This window comes from Athene noctua, chromosome 16 (genome assembly GCF_965140245.1).
Source record: "Athene noctua chromosome 16, bAthNoc1.hap1.1, whole genome shotgun sequence".
NCBI lineage: Eukaryota > Metazoa > Chordata > Aves > Strigiformes > Strigidae > Athene > Athene noctua.
The window spans coordinates 10,613,841-10,633,874 of NC_134052.1; the positions used below are offsets into that span (position 1 = coordinate 10,613,841).

A 20,034-nucleotide genomic window follows, 5' to 3' on the forward strand; every position below is an offset into this window, starting at 1 on the left:
CTCCTCAGGTGATGGAGTAACAGGGAACTAGGGGACAACAAAATGAAGGTCAATGTAAGTACTAGATCATTTTATTTCTGTCACAGTTAATTTAATGGCTTTACCTACTCCACGTGTAGTGGATGTATGTAGTGTGAAATCTGTGTCTGCCAGGATCCCTTTTCAGAGCACGTTGTTGATGTTGTTTGTATGTTATTAGCAGAGCACATGTTCTTAATTTTGAAAATATAATCTGAGTTAAACTGGATAAACCGCTCTCTTAAGAACAGTAGCGTGGTTAAAAAGTAAGGTTTTGTGCTATGCGTATTAGGCAATAACATGCTTTATTAAAAGAGTTAACCCCAACTTACCCTGGCTGGCCGCTGGGATATCTCTTACCCCATATTTTCTTGGAAATAATGAGCTTAAATGACTAACGCTTGAGCTGTACGTTACCTCAAAAAAAGATTATGGTTTTTTGCACTGATTACTAGAAAATGGGTAATGGAAATGTTTTAACAACTTGAGTTGCTGTTTGATGAAGAAAACATCAGGTAATTTCAATATGAGCCTGTGGAAGTCTGTGCGCTCTGGGATGATGCACTGACCACGTCCTGGTGGCCTTTACAAAGAGAACTGAAGCTCAGAAGAGGAAAGGAGTGTTGGCAGTGTTCATTTTTAAGAAATACTGCTTTCCCCTGGAAGGATGGGGGGGGAATAAGTGGATGGATCAAATACATTTTATAGTCATATGTTAAAGTTTTTGCCCAGACTTCTAGGCACAGACACATAGCATCAGCTTGCTTTGTGTTAAGCAGAATTTCTTGGGCTGTGGCACGAATTGAATCTTTCAGCCTGACATTACAGCTGATCTCTGGCAGCTGGGACTCGGGGCTGGGTCTGTGTGGTCCCATGTCCCTGGATTGATGTCAGGGAAGGGGCAGCACACAGCTGCTGCTCGGGAGTGGTGATGCTCGCTCGTGACCGGGGCAGGTGAAGCACCGTCCGCTTCTCTTCCCAAAGGAATAATAAAATTTCAAATAAATGCAACTTGGTCCAAAAGAGTGGTCCTTAAAAAGAATGAGTGTTTTGGGACAGATAACAGCAGTGCTGGAGGGAAGCTTGGGAGTTGTGGCGTTGCTGCTGAAGCAGAGCACACCCTCCTCCAAGCTCTGCGGTGCTGCCACGTCCAGGGAATTCCAGAAGCTGGGCCACAGCTCGGATGGGATGCAGGGGCGGCATCCTGCCACGCTTGTGCACCCAGGAGGGAGAATATACAGCAGTCACTCCAAGTGTCTGCTCCTGACAGCCTGTCCTGGGAATTTCTCGCCTGTTCCCTGGGCAGGCGGGAAAGGGAGAGCAATCTCTTGCTTAGGAGGCAGAAGGGGAAAGCTTGTAGTCACCACAGCTTTCCACATCTTCAAATCCACGTTTGGAAATAAATGTTGTAGTAAAATACAGCGAAGATGCTAAAAGGTTTAGAAAAGCTGAAAAAGTAATTTGGTGTATATGGGGAGAAAAACTTTGGTTAGCAGAGGAACCAAAACCCAGAAATACCTATTTTTTTAAAATATTAGGAAATGGCAGTTTATTTTTCCTTCAACTTGGGCATGAGACCACACATGTGAAAATGCTGTGGATGGGAGTGAAATCCTGGTCACACTGAAAATAGTGGGGGTTTCTGTTGGTTTTAACACAGCTAGGATTTGATTAACTACATTTGTGGAGAAAAGTAACAGAACTAGTTGGTAATCCCACCCCTACATCATTGCCTAACGTGGAGCTGCACAATTTCCATCTAAGTGGTTCTGCCTGGTTTTAAAACTGGTTGTTCTTTATCAAAAGATACCCAGTTCCACATTCCAAAAACCAGTTAACCCTTTGAATAGGCAATAAAAGCAAGTCCTGAATATCCATTTCTTGTCGAAGCTTGTACAAAAAGATGTGAAATTTTTGTACAACCAGAATACTGATTTTTCCAAAATATGCAGACAAAAGAAAAAATGATAGACAGACCTTCTGCCAGTCACAGAAACTGTTAGCACGTAACGGGATGTGCAAGTCTGATGGCTAGAAGGAAGGCACATGTATGTAGATGAAAGATCCGAGTATTTAAATCTTTTTTCTGTGTATGTTGACCATGTGAACTCTGTCTCCTGTTAACTGAACTGAGAAAAACTTAAATTGGCTCAGCTTGGTCTGCTGTTTAAAAGGGACTCCTGAGAAGCATTTTCCCGGCTAACAGGGCAACGGAGAATGTTTATTTCTTCAGCTTTGTTCGGAGGTGAAGAGATTAACTGGAAACCGTTCAGTAAACATGTCAGAGGGTGTCATTGATGCATGAGTATAACTTCAGCAAACACAGCCCACTGCATTTAGTAGTATCTTTTCCTTCTCAAATATTTTAAGTCCCATTTTCCTGCAGTAATAGTCCTTACAGATATTTTTTAATGTGCAAAATGGAGCTGAAAAATATTTATCTTCATCCACAGAAACTCCCATGATTAAAACTACCTTTTTTAGATTATTTCAGTAGTTTTTTTAAGAAGCAAATTTAAGACAGATGAAAAATATTTTTATCTTCTTATTTGAAATGCTGTGAAGTACTACAGTACCTCTGTATCATGTGAAATAGTATGTAGTAGTGAATTAACATTTCCAAATACAAACTGAGTGGGAAGGGAGGGTAGAGAAATTATTTGGCATGCTTGAAGGCAAGATGCTCAAATTATCACTCGATAATCATCACGAAGGATTTTTCTAGCAACATTTGCATATATTTTATAAGGAAGGGATTTTTTTCTGTTGCATAGTACTATAGGCTGAGGATAAGCACTGGGATAGGAGAGGGATCAGGAGATCTTAGTAATAGTGTTTTTTTTGCCTTAGCACAGATATTTATTGTGTATATAGAGCACAGATGTCAGTCTGACTACTGCCATTTTGAGGCTATAGAATTTTATATTATAGAATTGTACAATTTTATGTAATTATCAGCTTTACTGACTCATTAATTAAAATTTTCCCTCCCTTCATTAATAAACATGAGTTAACAGCTTTCATTCCAAAGACTCCCAAGGGCTCTGAGGCTTTATGGTGGGAGCATTGCTGGATAAAAATATGAAAACAATAAATATGTAGAAAGTATGATTTGTAGGGACAGTTACTATCTTAACATCTGATCTACAATCGAATAAAGAGAAACACGTTTCCAGCTACACAAGAACTTGTCTTCAAACCTAAGTTAACTGAACCTGTGTTACCAGAGGTCTTGTACTGTAAATCTATTCAGTATGGTTGGCTCAATATATGTAATTTGCATCGCTGTAATGAGGTCATGGACTCAAGGTATGGGGAAGAACAGTGTCTCAGGAAGAGGCTGCAGAGGATGCAACCTCTGTTTTCTAGGTCTGTGCTCTGTCATCGTCTTGTTAAAATCTGCTCAGTGAGAGGAGAGCAACAGTGCTGTCTGACGAGGTGCTTTCTCATGGGGCGATGAACTGGCTTTTAAGATGTTCTTTGTCTTAGATTTTTTTTTTTAAGGGCTGATGATGGGGAAAGAGCAACAAATGTCAAAGAAGGAAAACCACTTTGATCTCATCTGTGTTAATATGTCCTTACAATAACCAACATGTAGTAAGTACTAAAGCAACGAAGAACTACACACAGCTGGCCCTAGATGGCATTTTGTGGGTGATAGTGTTAGACAGCCAGTTTCCGCTTCTCTGGTAATAAAGAAAAAATGCAGATCCCTTTAGCCCCAAAGCACAGCTTCTTCTTAGCTAAGCATCCCCTAAGGTCTCTGTGATCCTGGGAATGCAGTATTTGTTTATAGCTAATGGCAGGTCAGAGATCCCTCTGCTTACAAGATAGAAGGGGGCTGCCACAGTGATTCTTTACATATGTCCTGGACAGCTGAAAGTGTAGATAGGGCCCAATTTCTGACAAATGGCTCCACATTAGATGAGCCAGAGCCTGTACTACAAATAACCTCAGTCCCTGTAACTGGAAAGAGCCTTGGTAGACCTTAGCTATCAGTGCTGTTGGATCAAGCGCTCACCTCCATAAATGTGCAACTTTTGTCTATAAAATTATTCCTACTGCTGTTGGGATCACAAAATCAGTTGGCTGGGATGAGTTCTCTTAAAAGTGTCTCAGAAGAAAGAGATTTCTTTGGAAAGCAAATTGGAAGAGACTTGATATCCAGTGGCTTCTCAGTAACTCTGTTTTTTAACATGAGCAGATGGAGCCTGTAGGATGCTGAGCTGTGGAGCTGGCTGTGGGCTGGATGCCGGTAAGGAACAGGGCACAGATGGGAGAGTGGCAGTTACTTACCCAACCTCACAGTGCTTCGGTTTACTCAGCATGGCCCATACCCTCCTCATATGAGTATTGCTAGGGGTTTCATTTCAGTGGAATGTGGATATAACCCATCTAGCTTTCATAACTGACCCAGCTCAGTGGCTCCAGCAGGTTTTTTCAAGTGCTCTGGGGTTTGGTATCCCCTCAAACCACTAGAAAATCAGCTACCCTATAGTAAGTTCTTTGCTGCCAGAACTACAGCACTTTCCAGTACCAAAGCTAGCTAATTCAGTGCTTGCTTCTATGTGTATCCAATAAAATACCTAAACACATCAGCACATGCGATGCTGGGAGCTTGTTACTGTTTGTTTTAGAGTTCTAGGCTGATCTTTAACATCTGCGTCAGCATCCTGGGCTAATACTTGTTGAATCCACAGCTGGGACTCCTAAAAATTAATGAAGCTTGTATGAACAGTATTGCCTACATTCCTGTGGCAATAACACTGTAAAAAGAAATGCTTCAGTCTCTTCCACACCAGCCTGGTGCAGCCAGGTCCTGAGGGAGTGGGTGAGCAACCAGAATGCTTGGAAAGGAAACAAGAAATAAAGGGGACACTAGTCCTGTAAATAGAGGAGCAAAGGAGAACACAGAATTAAATCTAAAGGCAGACCTGTTAGACCTTTTGTTTTTACACCTTGTTTTACACTTTGTTTGTTTTACACCTTGTGAAAATATTCCTTCTGTGTTTTTGTGGAGATAAGAATTGAGCAGAAATTAGTTACTTCAGTGGTGTGGTGCTGCTTGTATTGTTTTGTTTTCAATGTATTGCTGTGGCTTTCTATCAGACTCTGGGAACTGAAAATACACAGAAGAGTCTGTTCAGGGAAGGTGTTGGTAGGGGTGTTTTGTCTTGGTGGTTTGGATATTTTTTTTTTTCCCCATCCTCATGCTGCACTGCAACGAGAGGCTGTCTTTGAAAGTTTTGCCAGGGATCTTCCTGTAGTTTGCTTGCTAGTTACAAATTACTAATATACTCTGTGTTACACATGTTTCTACCTTTTATAAATTCCTTCAGAGGCAAGTTCCAAGTCAAAAGGATGAGAAATTGTCATTAAAATACCTTCCTAAGTTTCTATATCCTTTTAAAAATGCATTAAAAAGTGTTACCAAGGGCTGCTAGCCAGTGATCTATCACTAATGCCTTTCACTGTCACCTGGAATTGTATCTGTACCAGTGGCTGGTCTATTATACCAGTGATGGGCTGGTACTCCTGAAAGAAAATAGTGAAAAATTCAATTATGTTGCTCTGCACTTATGCAATACTGAAACAGCGTGGATGGAAAAGATTTGCTCTCCAGCCCCATAGCACTGGCTGTGTGTCCTGAAACTTGAAATTTAATTTATCACTGCCTTAGATGGAAGGACCTCTTATTTTTTCTTTTTTTTCCTCTCCTGTTTGAGAGCTCTGCTGACTTGCAGAGTTCTGACAGTCTTCCCATTCATTCATGTTCTATAATCTGGAGGTTGGGGCCTGTCTCCATCACTTCTCTATTTAAGGTCTTAAATTTTTAAATTCCAGCCATGTGGATGGGATATTGGATGATCTGTGAACAGATTTATTCTAGCTAGGTCAGGTTTCCGAGTATCCTATGATTTTTTTTTCTTCTTTTTTAATCCCCTGCTTGTCTTGCAACTGATTATTTCAAAGGTTCCTGGGTATTCTTATCGCCTATAGATGTGAGCCCACATGCCTTAATTTGAGCTCCATAAATTGGGGACCACTTTTCAAAATTTGAACCATGGTGTTCTGCTTTGAATTAGTATCTCGCTCTGGGCTACTGGCCATTTGCACAGCTTTTTTGGCAAAACCAAAGGAGTGTGTGCTGGGCTTCAGGCGAAGAGACCCCTTTGTTGTAAAGGTTTGGGACTTCCATGGTGTAAGTTTAAAATTTAACTTTTCATTCAGTGTGGGTGCACCTGAATGTACACATCTGCCTTTGTCAAATTAAATGTTGGTCAGTTGAGTTTTGACAACCTTTCTGTGGAGCAGCTTGGCTGTTGAATGGAGCTTAGACCTCCCTGTTGCTTTCTCTGACTTGGCTGTTCTCTTGCTTCGCTTGTTTTGCAGCAAAGCAGACCCAGCAATGGCTAGACAAAGAGATGAGAGAATAGTTGGAATTATTTCTCCTGCAAATACCTGCTGCAGTTATGTTTCAGTGTTGCTGAATGGGAAGAGTATCCCCTCACTCTGCGTAACTTAGGTTGTACCCTACAGTTAGGATTTGCAGAAATCCTCACTGATGTGTACAGGCCAGATTCTGACCTAGTGAAAATTAGTGTATTTTCTCCAAAACATATGACACTTGAAAATAGATTTGTGTGGTTTCATACATTGGTTGATTAAAGAATTAGGCCCAATGATGTGTCTAGTTCCCCCAAGAAAGACTTAGCTGGGGGAATGTTGACATTTAGATGCCTTTTAAAACCACACTGTGAACCAGTTTTTCCTCTTACTCGTGTTGGTACAACTAAGAAGGACAGTCTTGTCTAACGCACTAGACAGGGGCTCAGTTCCTGAGTTCAAGCTTCCTGGCTCTGCCACCGATTTCCTGAGTGCACATGGATAAGGCTCTTCACATTTCAGTTGCCTGCTTGCAGAAGGGGGAGAGTGTTCCTCTGCCCGTCCTCTTCAGGTCTGAAGAAGAGGTCTGAACTTCAGTGTGTCTGTACAGCATCTGGCAACATGGGATCAAATGTTGAGCCAGATCTAGAAGTGTTGCTGATGAATAATAGGAAAATTAGAGTGTTTCTTCTCCTTTTTCTTTTTTTTTTTTTTTTTTAATTGCAACACATGTGAAGCCCAAGCCCACCCTAGGCTGTACTCTGTGATGGGATTCCTGGAGGCCTGACTTGAACACAGGTGGCTCAGAGCATTTGGCATTGTCCAAATAGAAAGTGAACTCCCATGTTCAAGTCAAGAAGGGCAAGAAGAGTGTTTTAACCAGACTAGGACATGAGATAAATGGGACTGTTGTCCATCTCTGGCAGCTGCTGATGGACAAGCCTGTGTATCATAAAAAGGCCATTGTTCATGGCCACCCTGATGAAGAAATGCATGCTGCTAACAACAGGCCATTTTCATCAGCTGAGCTGACAAATTGGTTTTCTTCTGCAACTTCAAGCCAGCTGTTGCTTTATAGCAAATGCCTTGGACAGAAATACAAGGCATCATGTTTCCTATTTGGGTACTATCTCTTTGGACATTACTTGCACTTTCTGATAAGAAACTAGTACTGAAACACAGTGTCCCACATACTGGGAAGCAGTCAGTCTTATTTTAAAGCTGAAAGCAAATGGTATCTTGTACTGAAAAATACTGTGACCACAGCACTCTACCTTTTGCACAAATGCCTCAGGTGAATAAAGCTACCTGCTGCTCCTACTTTTAATTCTTTTTAACTGTCAACTTGTAATGAGTAAGCAATTACCCAAAAGGAAAATGCAAAAAATGAAATGTGACTTATACACAATTGCCAGAAATTTATAGGCTTCAGCTGAGACAGAGTTGCCCTGTAGTGAAGAAGCTGGCAAATATGAGTATTTGCTATCTCACTGATTATCTGTGATCTTGGGAAAGTAGTTTGCTTTGTTCTTCCTTGGTTTCCTGTATTAAAACAAACAAAAAAACCCAATAAGATCACTTTATGAAGATGCTGAAAGATATACTAGAGACAGAAGTATTCAGATACAGGTGATGGAGAGAAGAAACACAGACACTGTTTCAGGTGTGCTTACCTGAAGATAAGCTCACAAATGCACAGACCTGCTATGAAGACTTACCAGCCAGGGGAGCTATTTGGCGTTAATGTGTGTATAATTAGGTTTATTTACCTGGGCTAATGTACCCCATAGATCATTAGTCTGGGATGCTCCGAACCAGTAGGATCCAACTCTCCAGTCTGGGGTGGACATGGACCCAACTAGCTGGAGTCTGAGTCTTCACAAGTACTGCAGCCCACTCCTGCTCTTCAGCAGTATTTCTGCCACTGGGGTTACCACTGGACACTTACTAATCCCCTTAGCACCGATGTTACTGAGATGGTACTGAGGCTCTGAGGAAAGAAAATGTTTAAAGGAAAACAAAGTTTGGTGTTTGTTTGTTGGTTTTTTTTCAGTAAGAAATAATTAGCCTTTTTCATGTACATGTGAAATTCTCTGATAAATTTGGTAGCAGGCAGGAAGATATGAGTCTTATTTTTGGATGGTCGATGCATTTTCTCTGCAGCTTATGACAAAGAAGTCGCAGAATACCAATGGGGAAAACACCTATTTCTCATATGGTGATGTTCATAAGTAATAAGTCTAAGTAATGAACATTAGTAGTGTTCTTCAAGAGCTTTGGGGGGAGAATGTGGTGAAGAAATACACTGTAGTACTGTTATTCCTTTACCGCACTGAACATAGCAGAGACAGGCTGCAAATGTTTAACTCTCTGAAACTGATGCTCTGAGAAATGTTTAATTTGAGAACAGGTGTACTTGAATTAAATTGAAGTTAACGTGGAGATACACACCAAACTGGAAACCAGTTAACACTTTTGTTTGTGTAACCATGCGACACTGGTGCTTTTCTTCTCTGCAGAATACCTTGGCAAAGGCACTGTACGACAACAAAGCGGAGTGCTCAGATGAACTGGCCTTCCGCAAAGGAGACATCCTGACGGTTCTGGACCAAAATGTCATTGGCAGTGAGGGCTGGTGGAAATGCTCCCTCCACGGCAGGCAGGGCCTGGCCCCCGCTAACCGCCTCCAGCTCCTCACCGCCTCTCAGGCTGTTCTGCTGCCTCCTTCCACCCGGGGTGACTCCACAGAGTCACCAGTGGCCCAACAGAACATCTACCAGGTTCCTTCTGTCCCCAAGTCTACTGTGTTGTCATCTACCTATGAGAAGATGGAGGGGTGGGTTACATCTCCAGCCAAGGTTTCTACCCTGTCTGCCCAAGGAGTGTATCAGGTACCAGCCTTGGCTGCACAGCTGCTCAGTGAAAGGACCCAAAGCTCAACAAACCAGGTAAGAATATAAGCAGCTGTAAAAGTAACAAATGTTATTATTAAAATAATTTATTACTCATTGGAAGTGGGAAAATAATAAAGGCTATTGGTCTGAGCATTTCAGTGGAATTTGCAGCAAAGTCATTCAAATAAATGGTGTTTAGGAAACTCCCATCAATTCTACTACAGTTTACAGCATGTGAGAAATGCTGCTCTGAGCAACAGATGACTCTATATTCTGTAGTCACTCACTTCTTTTGACAGTTTAAAGCAGCTGTAAAATAGGGCAGGAAGTAAAGAATACACCATTTGTTTAGAAGAATCTAGATATTATTTATAAACCTACCCTAAAGTTAAAATAACAAGACACAGAACTTTCTCCTCTGATGGTCTACAGCATGTGTCTGGCCAGAGTCCTCTGGGGCACATGTGGGATCTTTGCACCTTGTCTGCACAGGAAGATGGTTTGTAATTTAAAAAAAAAAAAACAAACCCCACAACAAAAACCAAACACACAAACACCCTTTGCTGTGTGATTGCTGCCTTTGGTTTAGTTTCTGCTATTTCCAACACCTCAACAAGCTCGGAGTGCTGCTGCCTCTCTCTTCTGCTACTCAGGGTTGTCACTGCACTTGCACAAAGTAGCAGCACATACTACAGACTTGATGGAGGGCACAGGGCTTAGATGTGTGGCCTGAATCAGCTTCTGTCCCAGCCTGGTTTTGCTGCTGCTCAGACAGTGACCAGGGTGTAAGGGATCCCAGAGGGGAGTTGCAAACCCAGATGGTCAAGGGTTTCATTGCAACCGCCTGCCCTGGCCTCTTCTTTCTCCCCACTCCTTGCATTGGGTGTTCAAATGGACCATGTGCGTGGAACATCTGATTTGACTGAATGTTGCATCAAGTGTCTTAACATCAAAAGCCTTGTGCTTTCTTCAGCATAAAATAAATGAGTAATCTCTTTTAATAAAGGGTAAACAGATGGAGAGGGAGTTCAAGTACAAGTTGTTCAGTCCCATGAGCTCTTCAGCCCTGGATGGCTCTTTATTCTGTGAATGGAAATCACGTTAGAAGTGTTAATTGGAAAAGCAAAGAAATTCAGCCCTGAACAATATAGCCTTTTAGCTGATTTAATGGTCATTTGATCTCTGGGGCTCAGTTGGCCACCTTTCCTTTCACTGTGTTGAAAGGCAAGCTACAAAAACTCAGGTGCTGGTTCCTTCTGTGTGGCAAATGGGTGTTGGAAAACAGACAAACTTGGTCCACCTCTGGTGACTGAATTCTCAGTGCTGCAGCTGCACATTCAGCCTTTGTGTACAGTTAGCATAACTGCAAGCTCAAACTGAGTAATAGCTACAAAAGACCCTTTTGCGCTTGCTGTGATCTGATTTCTCCACATTCCTAACCCTAAAGGTGCAAATTGAATGAGATTGATACAGATTTTCCATGTTGTGCCAGTGAATCAGGCTGATGCGGTCATCTGTTATTCTTTATGTGAATGAATGGCCTAACAGAAGAGCTCCTTGGCTATTTCTGTCTCTGTTATTTCGTGAGTTTGTATACCTAAGCTTTGTTTACTCTAACAGAGAAGGAAAAAAAAAAAGTCCTAGCCTGCTTCTGTTATTTAAAAGTTCAGATTTGCCTGAGCTGGCTCATGCACAATGTCACAGCTGTTACTGCACCAGCTGTACCACGGTGGTCACAACCCGTCAGCAGATGCACAGGGAGGCTCAGGGGGAGCAGCCTGTGCGAGTGCAGGACGAGCCGCAGCGCTCCCCACCGCCCTGTGTAGATCCTATGGGACAACTGGCAAAGATCCTGGCATGCTCAGCTGTCCTCCGAGCAGCTGGGTAAAGCCACTCTAAGTCTTTGAGGGAGCTGATTGAAAGCAATAAAACAAAATCCCTCAAAACCTGTGTGCTTTCATCCCATAGAAAAGCCTCCTCACTTCTGCCTAATACACAGGGCACCTTCTTGTTTTACTGTGACTCAAAGTACTTTAAAAAACAGTAAGGTATGATATTCAGTGACTCTCCTTTTTGCTGTATACTGAGTAAGATTTGTCCATCTGAAAACAGACCTGGGCTAAGGATGGCTTTCTTGATACCACTTATTTTTTTATTGTCTGCTCAGGAAAGTCCCTTCTTTTCTGCCTCTGTTACAGGCAAGACAGCTCACATCGCAGAGTGGTAAGGGGATTTGTGTCCACTCCTCACTCCCTTTCTTCAGATGAGAGCTAAAAGCTTTCAGAAAGACAAAGCAAGCAGTGTAAAGCAGGAGTCTTGTTCCTCTACCATATTTCCCCTAAATTCAGTCACTATAACACTCACACTATCTCCAATTCTGAGTAATTTACTGTAACACAGTGGTGTTTCCGTGGGCCAGTAGTTTACAATACTCCATTTATAAACCAGCTGCAGAGAGACAGGATAAACCCATGCTAAATGAACAAAATTCCATGGGTTTGGGGTTGATTTTTAAAAAAGTTCTCTCCCAGCATTCATATTTTGGTGTCTTAATTGTCCCACACATCTGGTCATAGCTCTTAAGATGATGTTTCAAGCAAACGGGAGAATTAGTCTGTAATTGATCTAAATAATGTAACTCTCATATTGGTCCTCTCTGTTTACAGAGCAGGACAGGACATCAGGGTAATTATGTTTACTCCTACCAAGTAAGTCAGTACAGAATAATATAGCTACAGAATAATGCACCTTAGCCTGTACCTTTTTGCTCTGTTACTCCCACTAAATATGGCTCTGTGAGACTGGAGAAGTAGAAATTCCCCCACCTTCATTTTTTAGTGGTTCTGCTTTTGGGTAGTCTAAAGATTTAAGTGATAACTGAAGCTGGATTTTCTCCAAATTTTTTGCCTCCCTTGGTTAGTAAGGCAAATTTGTATGTGCCAATTCTTATCTTATCTGAAATAAAGCAGAAATGCAGGCAAAGGAGAATTATAGGGAAGAAGTACCATGCCTTCTTGTAAGGTTAGTTCTGGTCTCTCACCATCAGTCAAAAGCTGAAGGGTTTTTAATCCCTTGAAAGTGATTACTCCAGTGGTGACCTGTTCAACTAATTGAGTTTTCAAAGATGTCCTGAGTTACTGTTCACTGAAGGTTTCTCATTATTGTTTTTTCTCCCCTTCTAAGTACCTGCTTACTCTCCCAAGAGCATGCAGAGCTTCAGTCCCAAATATCAGGAGTGAGGTGTATGATGTCCCATCCACACAGCGCCGGGAGTCCTTACTCACACAGGTGAGTCCTGCCACAGTCCCCCCTCTGTAGACAGGACCCTGTAGGACCTCAAAATAGATTTTGAAGTAAATTCTATTGTTTCCCTCTTCGATTTTTGTAAAACTTGGCAGAAAATCTTAAATTTTTAGGGAAGTTCAAAACCTAAAGCAGTTCTCTTATGAATTTGTTAGACATATAGAGAAATGTGTCTAAAATTTGGTACGTTTCTAATAAATATTTTCAGTTTTTACCTTTACTGACTTCCAGGGCACAGATGAATTCTCAGTATCAGAGTGTCAACCACTCTGCCTTGGTTTATCGATCAGGAAATGTGCTTTGTCTCTGTGTCATTCTATCAGGAAGATTTCAAGATGTTTACAGAAGAGTCACTAATGCATGTACAAAAAGAAACTAAATGTCATGGGCAACAAAAGGCAAGGGATTAGATCATATAGCCGTGACACGCTCAGGGTAAGGGCAACACGTTGACTGCATTTCCGCTGAAGTGTCCTGTTACATGATCTTGCTGCTCTGAGGAGAGCGAATGTCACCATGTTTCCTCTGCATCTCCCTGCAGGCTGTGCAGGTCACCAGGATGGGGCAGCTGCCAGGCCCCAGCCCATCACCTAACACATGAAGGTGTGTGTGGGACTGGAGCACGGAGCCTCCCCGTGCACCGTACGCTCCCTGGCAGCACCTGACAGTGCAGGGCTGAGCCCACTCTAATTCACTTATTGCCAAGTTATCCACACGCGTCTGTGTGTTGCCCGCTTTGTCCAGGCGGGTGTTCCCTGCTCAGACCGAAGCCAGGCGTGTAGATGGCAGCTGCCTTGCGCTGCCTAGTGCCCCCCCGTGGTGCTGTGGCAGGCACTCAGTGGCTCTCAGCAGCCTGAGTTTGACCCGCGCTGTCCAAACTAGGAGCTACGCAGTCTGTGACCTGAAAGCCTTTCATTCCACCAGAGTCTTCAGTGGGGTCTAAACCGGATTGAAGTCAACCTGTTTTTTTTTTCCCCTTTAACCAGAGCGGTGCCACTCCACCCACCGCGCGAAAGGGCTCTGTGCTGGTCAGATCCCCCGAGTGTTTCCAGGAAGAACAGAAGCAGCTTTACAACATCCCATCCAGCTCAGAAAAAGCAGGAGCTGTTATCCAGAAAGCCTCACCAGTGGGCAACGTAAGTAAGATTGGTTGCATACAAGAGAACGATCTCTCATTGCTGTGATGTTGGGCATGTGTGCTGAACCTCCCTCAAGGTGATCACAGGGATGAGACCAGCACATCTTCAGCACAGTACTTTGTCCTTCATATTAAAGAGACAAATACGTCCTGTCTCCTAGATAGTTAGAGTACCAACTAGGACTAGAGCTACCACTGCGTTTGCATTTGCTTTTTAGACTGCAGGCAGCAAGATCTCTTGCCTGAACTTCTTTTTATAACAGTGTGAAAAGCAAATTCAGTACCCTAGATTCTTGAATGACTCTTTGTAATATTTAAGCAGATAGAAACTAACTGTCCCCACTCCATCGAGCACTCTCCTGCCACCTTTTTGGGAAGTGAAGCACACCTGGCTTTGGGGGGGTCAGGCTTCCCATCTCTTCCCCACTGTTTGACAAGTATCGTCCTTGAAGAAAGGGTTGATCTGAAATTTCACAGAAAAGAAAATGCCTTGATGGAAACTCTTTATTAGTTGAGTGCCAGATATTTCAGGTTTCCTGAATGGTTTTGGGATCCAAGAGAATTTTGAGAGACTGCTTATCACACTGGCCAGGACTGAGGTGTGGGATGTCAGGGCAGATCATCCCAGCACAGGAAATCTGAGGCTTCCTGGTTTTGTGGATTTACAGAGAAGTGCTATAGGTTCACGGCTGCCCCACGACTGGAGCAGCCAGTCTTGCACAGAGCCTGCTCAGCAGTGACAGTAGGACTGGTGCTACCCAGAACTGGGGTGCTGGCAGATGAGCAATTGCTGACTGAAGCTGGCATTCCTGACATCGTCACGCCTGTTAGCAACTGTACGGACCAGCTGCAACAGCCTGGGAACAGATTTCCTTTCAGAGACATGGTTTATCATTGCTTCCAAAATCAAATTTTTTTATAATTCTTTGTTCATGGGTAATTTAGAAAATTCTGTCTTTGGTCTAAACCACTCTTGTCTGGGCTCCCCTTCTCATGCATATTTTTTGCAAATGGGGAAGACTGATCTGGCCAGTTCTTTCTAAAATTTTTGTTACGCAGCAATAACTTCAATTGTTTCTTGTTGCTGCACACTCCTATCGTTCTTGCACTCTCATGCTTGTGCTTCATACTTGTAAGGCATCCAGATGCTACAGACTCTCCTGAAGCTCCTATTGGTATTAGTCTGGATTTTCTTACACAAAAAGTGGTCCTGCCTTCACATTTTCCAGCTTAGAATTCAGCTGTACATACACATATTTTTAAGACATTTGGCAAGACTTGCATCCATCTTAGCAAACCTGTATCAAGTTAAAATTTAAACTCATTGCAGTTATTTGAGAATAGGCGGTGGTGTCTGTTGGTGATTTATTTTTTTGTCAGGGTATGCATATGAATGGGGGTGGGGATAATGCAAAATCAAGTGTTTTCTTATGCAGAGGCTAATAAAATCTTACCTCCTTCATTCTGTAAAATGATTTAACATTGGCTACCAATAAACTGGCATTTCACTTTTCTTGTAGCCATTCCAGAAAACGTATGAGTTTCCTACCCCAAAGGAGCCATAGAGAGCCTACAGATCTCACTGGCTGGGGACATTGCTGTATGATTTAATCGCCTGTGCTCAAAATATTTTTATCTTCATATGTGCAGCTTGTGCATTTTGGAAAGAAAAAATACAGGGTAGCCTTTTTGTGGTGCAGTTCCATTGACATTACTGGAGTTGCATACGTTTACGTGCTCTGAGAATTCACTTTTATTTTTCCTTTCTTGTTTAAAGCCCTAGTTTATACATCCTGTGTGCTCTGTTGCAGTTATATGATGTCCCTCCCAAAAGAGAAACTGATGTTTCAGAAAATGAATCTCGTAAAAAGTGCTGGGACCATTACAATACCTTGCCAAATCCTCGGAAGTCAGAATGGATTTATGATATTCCAGTATCACCTGAAAAAACAGGATTAAAACAAAACCCTTCTGGCCATTCTGTGGAGAACCAGGTGCTGTATGATATACCACCAGCCAGATACAAGCCGCTAACCACAAATACTGAAGCCAAAGTTTTAAATCCACAATTATATGATATTCCACCAACACAACGGAAATTAACTTTTCCAGATATCCATCTTTATGATGTTCCATCCTCACGGGACATGCTCCTTTTGTCACAAAATGGTAGCTGTGATGTACCCCCTAGTCTCCTGACTCCAAAGACTGAGACTCAGATCTCTGAAGAGAATGTTTATGATATTCCAAAAAGTTTGCCCACCTCTCTGCAGTCCAAGAAAGAGATGGAAAAAGCCAGTGATATTTCTGGAGACCAAGCATACAGTGCTCCTCCAGAGCTCTCAAAATTAAAATTAGAACAAGACACATTATCTGTTTCTAGTGTGGATAGCAGCACATCCTCAAACACTTCTGCTGAGTCTTTTTCTTTGTCATCATCAGAAGAGCCTGTCAAAGAAGTTAAACTGGACCTTGATGTAGCCATAGAGACACTGACTAGATTGCAGCATGGTGTGTCCAGCTCAGTTGCAAGTTTAATGATCTTTGTGAGTAGTAAATGGAGATTACAAGAACACCTAGAGAAAAGCATTGAAGAAATCCGTAGAGCAGTTGATCACATAAAAGTATCGCTGGGAGAATTCTTGGCCTTTGCTCAAACCATAAAGGTAAATGCTTCTTACCTCACTGATAACAACCTTCAGACCAGAATTAAAAAACAGCTAGAAATCCTTATGAACTCATTCAAAATTTTGACAGAAACAAGAGAAGCTCTAAAAAGCTGCAAGTGGTCACTAGAGGCTTTGGTCCTCAGGAAACCTCAGAACAACCCAGATGATCTTGATCGCTTTGTTATGGTAGCCCGGACGATACCAGATGATATCAAGAGGTTTGTATCCATCATAATTGCCAATGGAAAGCTTCTCTTCAAAAAGAATGAGAAGGAACAAGAAATGAAGCAATCAAAAGTGAATCCAGAACACAAAATGGCAAAACAAATCACAATGCCAAGAAGAATAGAAATAGATTCACTTCAAAGAAATAGTCCTGATAAACACGACCAAACTCAGGTCTCTTGTGAAAAGCCAAAAGAAAATGTCACTGAGGACTCTGATTATGTTCAGCTACAGGTTAGTATAACTGGATTTTACTATCTATATTCTTGATCATTTGCAGATTTTAAGCTATTGGCACTATTTTACCTTCGTACTAGTGGCAAATTCCAGACTTCGTGTGAATTCAGGAACTTGTTAGAGTGCTAGGTGGCACATGTAGAATGATCAGTAATTTTAAGTAATAAAAAGAACTGGCATTTGAGAATTTACCCAGCCAGCCAGCACTGAGAAAAAAAACTTTAGCTTGCCCATTTAAATTCATTTGAGAGACAGCTTTTAGCTGGGGGTTAGCAATTTGTTTCTTTTCTTTTGACTGTTAGTTCTCTTCTTGCCAGCACATTTTGTTTGTTTGACACAACTATACAAGAAATGTTAACCTTCTAATTTGAGGCATATTGGAAAGCATGCTTTCATAGAAAATTTTCATTTAACAAATTAAAGTCTTACTGTGAATTATCAAATTTGTTAAAATAATTTTTTTCTAACATACATTAAAAAATGTTTGTTAGAATCATTCTCCTTAGAATTACTGAATGTCTACTAAGAATATAACTTTTCTTGGTTTCACAAAGTTAAAATTTAGAAAATGTTATGTTTTGTTGATGTTGGTTTCAGTCTTAGATCTTGCAAGATCAGGCAATAAATTTTTAGTAGGAAAAAACCTGCAGTTGCTTCTGATAAATTTACCATTGTTGTCTGTAACATGAAGGCTGCATAGCAAGGAGTTGTTTTCCCCTGAAATAAGATAAAAACACATTTATATTTCAATATTTTATGTAAACCATTTCAACTTTGATTTCATTTTGATTTGTAACAGGCACAGAAAATCATTTCAGGTAAAGAAGTAGCAAAGAAGAGTACAGATTCAAAACCAAAGGTATTTCTGATTTTGAAAACTATTACTTACGAGGACTTCTAGTCCCTGATTTCTGTGCTTGCTAAAATTCAAAATAAGTTGCCTTTGGACACATATATCTGTACATAGATCTGTTTGTTCTTTCATAGTTCATTTTTGCAGAACTAGTTCTTAGAATTACTGCTGAAAACCAGTGCAAAACAATTATTTCCCTGAACCACTCCAGTTTAAAGTAGTACTATTTATTTGCTTGCCTTTGTGTATCATGTGGGATAAGGCTGTGAGAGTTCGTATTTCAAAATATATTGTCAGGCAGTGGTATAAGGATTGACTCTTTTGTTATTGTAGTTTTAATCATTCATAATCCTCATGAAGTCGGCACCATTAAAGATCAAGTCTGAATGTTCTGTACTATCTGAAAGCTTGAAGTCCAGACTCTGAAGGACTGATGTTTAGCTACAGCACTTTGCATGCTATTCATTACTGAAATTGTGTTTAGTGACATTTGTTTAGGGAAAAAAGGCAATCAGGAGAAAATACCACTTTGAAGTCCATTATTTATCGGAAGAGAAGTTATTATAAAAGAATCATGGGCTGGGGCAATTTGGAGGCTATTAACTAACAAAACTCCCTGTAAGTGAAGAAACATGTGAAGAATAGAGGGTAGAGCAAATAAAGAGACAGTCAGTGTGCCACCGAGTCTGATTTTTTTTTTTAACCTTTTTCCAGGTTTTGCCATCTGCAAAAAAGACTGTAATTCAAAGCAAGCAGGACTCTGCAAAGAAAATCACTCTCCCAGAACACTGCAAGCTGTGTTTCAGTGCACTTCACAAGGCAATTAGTGTATTTACTAATAGTCTGAGCAATAACCAGCCACCCGAAGTCTTCATATCCCACAGCAAATTGATCATTATGGTGGGACAAAAGTTAGTGGATTCCCTCTGCCAGGAAACTCAAGAAAGAGATGCTCGGAATGACATTCTCCACAGCAGCAGCCGGTTTTGCAGCCTCTTGAAGAATCTGGCTCTCGCCACCAAAAATGCTGCAATACAATATCCAAATGCAAATGCTATGAGGGAACTTCAGGATCAAGCTGATGAGCTGTCTAAGTACACACAGCAGTTTAGAGCAATGATGGAATGAAAGACACTTTGCTGTTTTTATAAATTCTCCATTGTTGTTGCTCGTTTGGCACATGGCAGCCAAGGGGGGCAGAAGCAGCTCAGTGACACCAACTTGTAGTCACCGCTAAGAACTGCGCAGTTCCCTGGGTGCTGGTGCACTTCTAGCAGGGGAAGATCCACACAACAGCAGATGTAGAAGAGGATGTGTAGAATTAAATCAGTACTTTCTTCTCCATCGTTCAGATCCTGTCTGGAAATGTCATCTTAGTAGCTGGGCAGAAATGTTTGCTGTGTACTAGAGCAAAATTATTTTATTATCTGGCTGATTTCTTATTCTTTAATTTCTATAGAAGTCAGAGAATTATTTTTTTTCTATTCAGGTATGTAAAGTTTAAATTTTGCTGCACAATGTGCTGTAACTTATGATATCCCATCATCGTTTCCTGAGGACTTAACTCAAAATTTGCAATTACTTTTTTTTAAAAAAAAAAACAACAGCTGCAAAGCTAATTTTTTTGTTTTAATTTACAAATGTGATGAATGTATTATGAGACAAAATCTGGCAGGTATTACACGTAGCCTTAGATGTTAATGGGAAATGCTCCGGCTGGTACCAGAGCACAGAGGGAAAAACTGACTTGGAGGAGTCCCAGCTCCTGATAAATCTACGGGGAGCACACCTCAGTTGTCCTCTGTCGCAGCCTGGAGCTGTTCAGAGCATTGTTCCAACTGAAACGGAATTTATTTTAGTCACTAAATACACAAAGGCTTTGGACAAGCTCTTCCTACCAACTGGACAGGTGACCTTATTTCTTGCTGGGCCCCCAGAGCACCAGCGCTGCTGCGGCTGCTCAGGCCCTTACTGCAGCGGGTCTGTGTAGCTCGATAACTTTATCCCCAGGTTTGTTGGATCTGAAATACAGCGGTGGAGGCCCTGTAACCGCACAGGTGTACTGTTTGTACGCCCGTGTTATTTGTATTTTTTCTAATTAATTTATTTTAAAGTTTTTAGCTGAAATTTCAAAAGTTCAGCCTTTCTTGGCAGCGCTGTACCTGTGTCTTTGCGCTGAAAATGGACGATTAGCGTTGGGCAGTTCCAGCTAATCTGCACTGCACCAGTGCCCACGCTCCTGTTGGCTGAGGAAAAACCGCTTCCCTCATCTTTTTTGTTTTATTTTTACTTGGTAGTCACCATGTTTTA

The 20,034-nt window shown here is 41.5% G+C and overlaps 1 protein-coding gene across 2 annotated transcripts; it reads left to right on the forward strand.

The window, feature by feature from the left end:
- The first annotated feature begins 42 nt into the window (after nucleotides 1–42).
- On the forward strand, nucleotides 43–18,852 carry CASS4 (Cas scaffold protein family member 4). Of its 2 annotated transcripts, XM_074920371.1 has the most exons (7): nucleotides 43–54; nucleotides 8,925–9,353; nucleotides 12,483–12,587; nucleotides 13,589–13,738; nucleotides 15,552–16,868; nucleotides 17,671–17,730; nucleotides 18,439–18,852. In XM_074920371.1, the coding sequence occupies exons 1-7, from the start codon at nucleotides 43–45 to the stop codon at nucleotides 18,850–18,852; spliced, it is 2,487 nt and encodes an 828-aa protein (XP_074776472.1). The 2 variants fall into 2 exon arrangements, with proteins under 2 accessions (XP_074776472.1, XP_074776473.1); XM_074920372.1 differs by lacking the exon at nucleotides 17,671–17,730.
- Nucleotides 18,853–20,034: the final 1,182 nt, after the last annotated feature.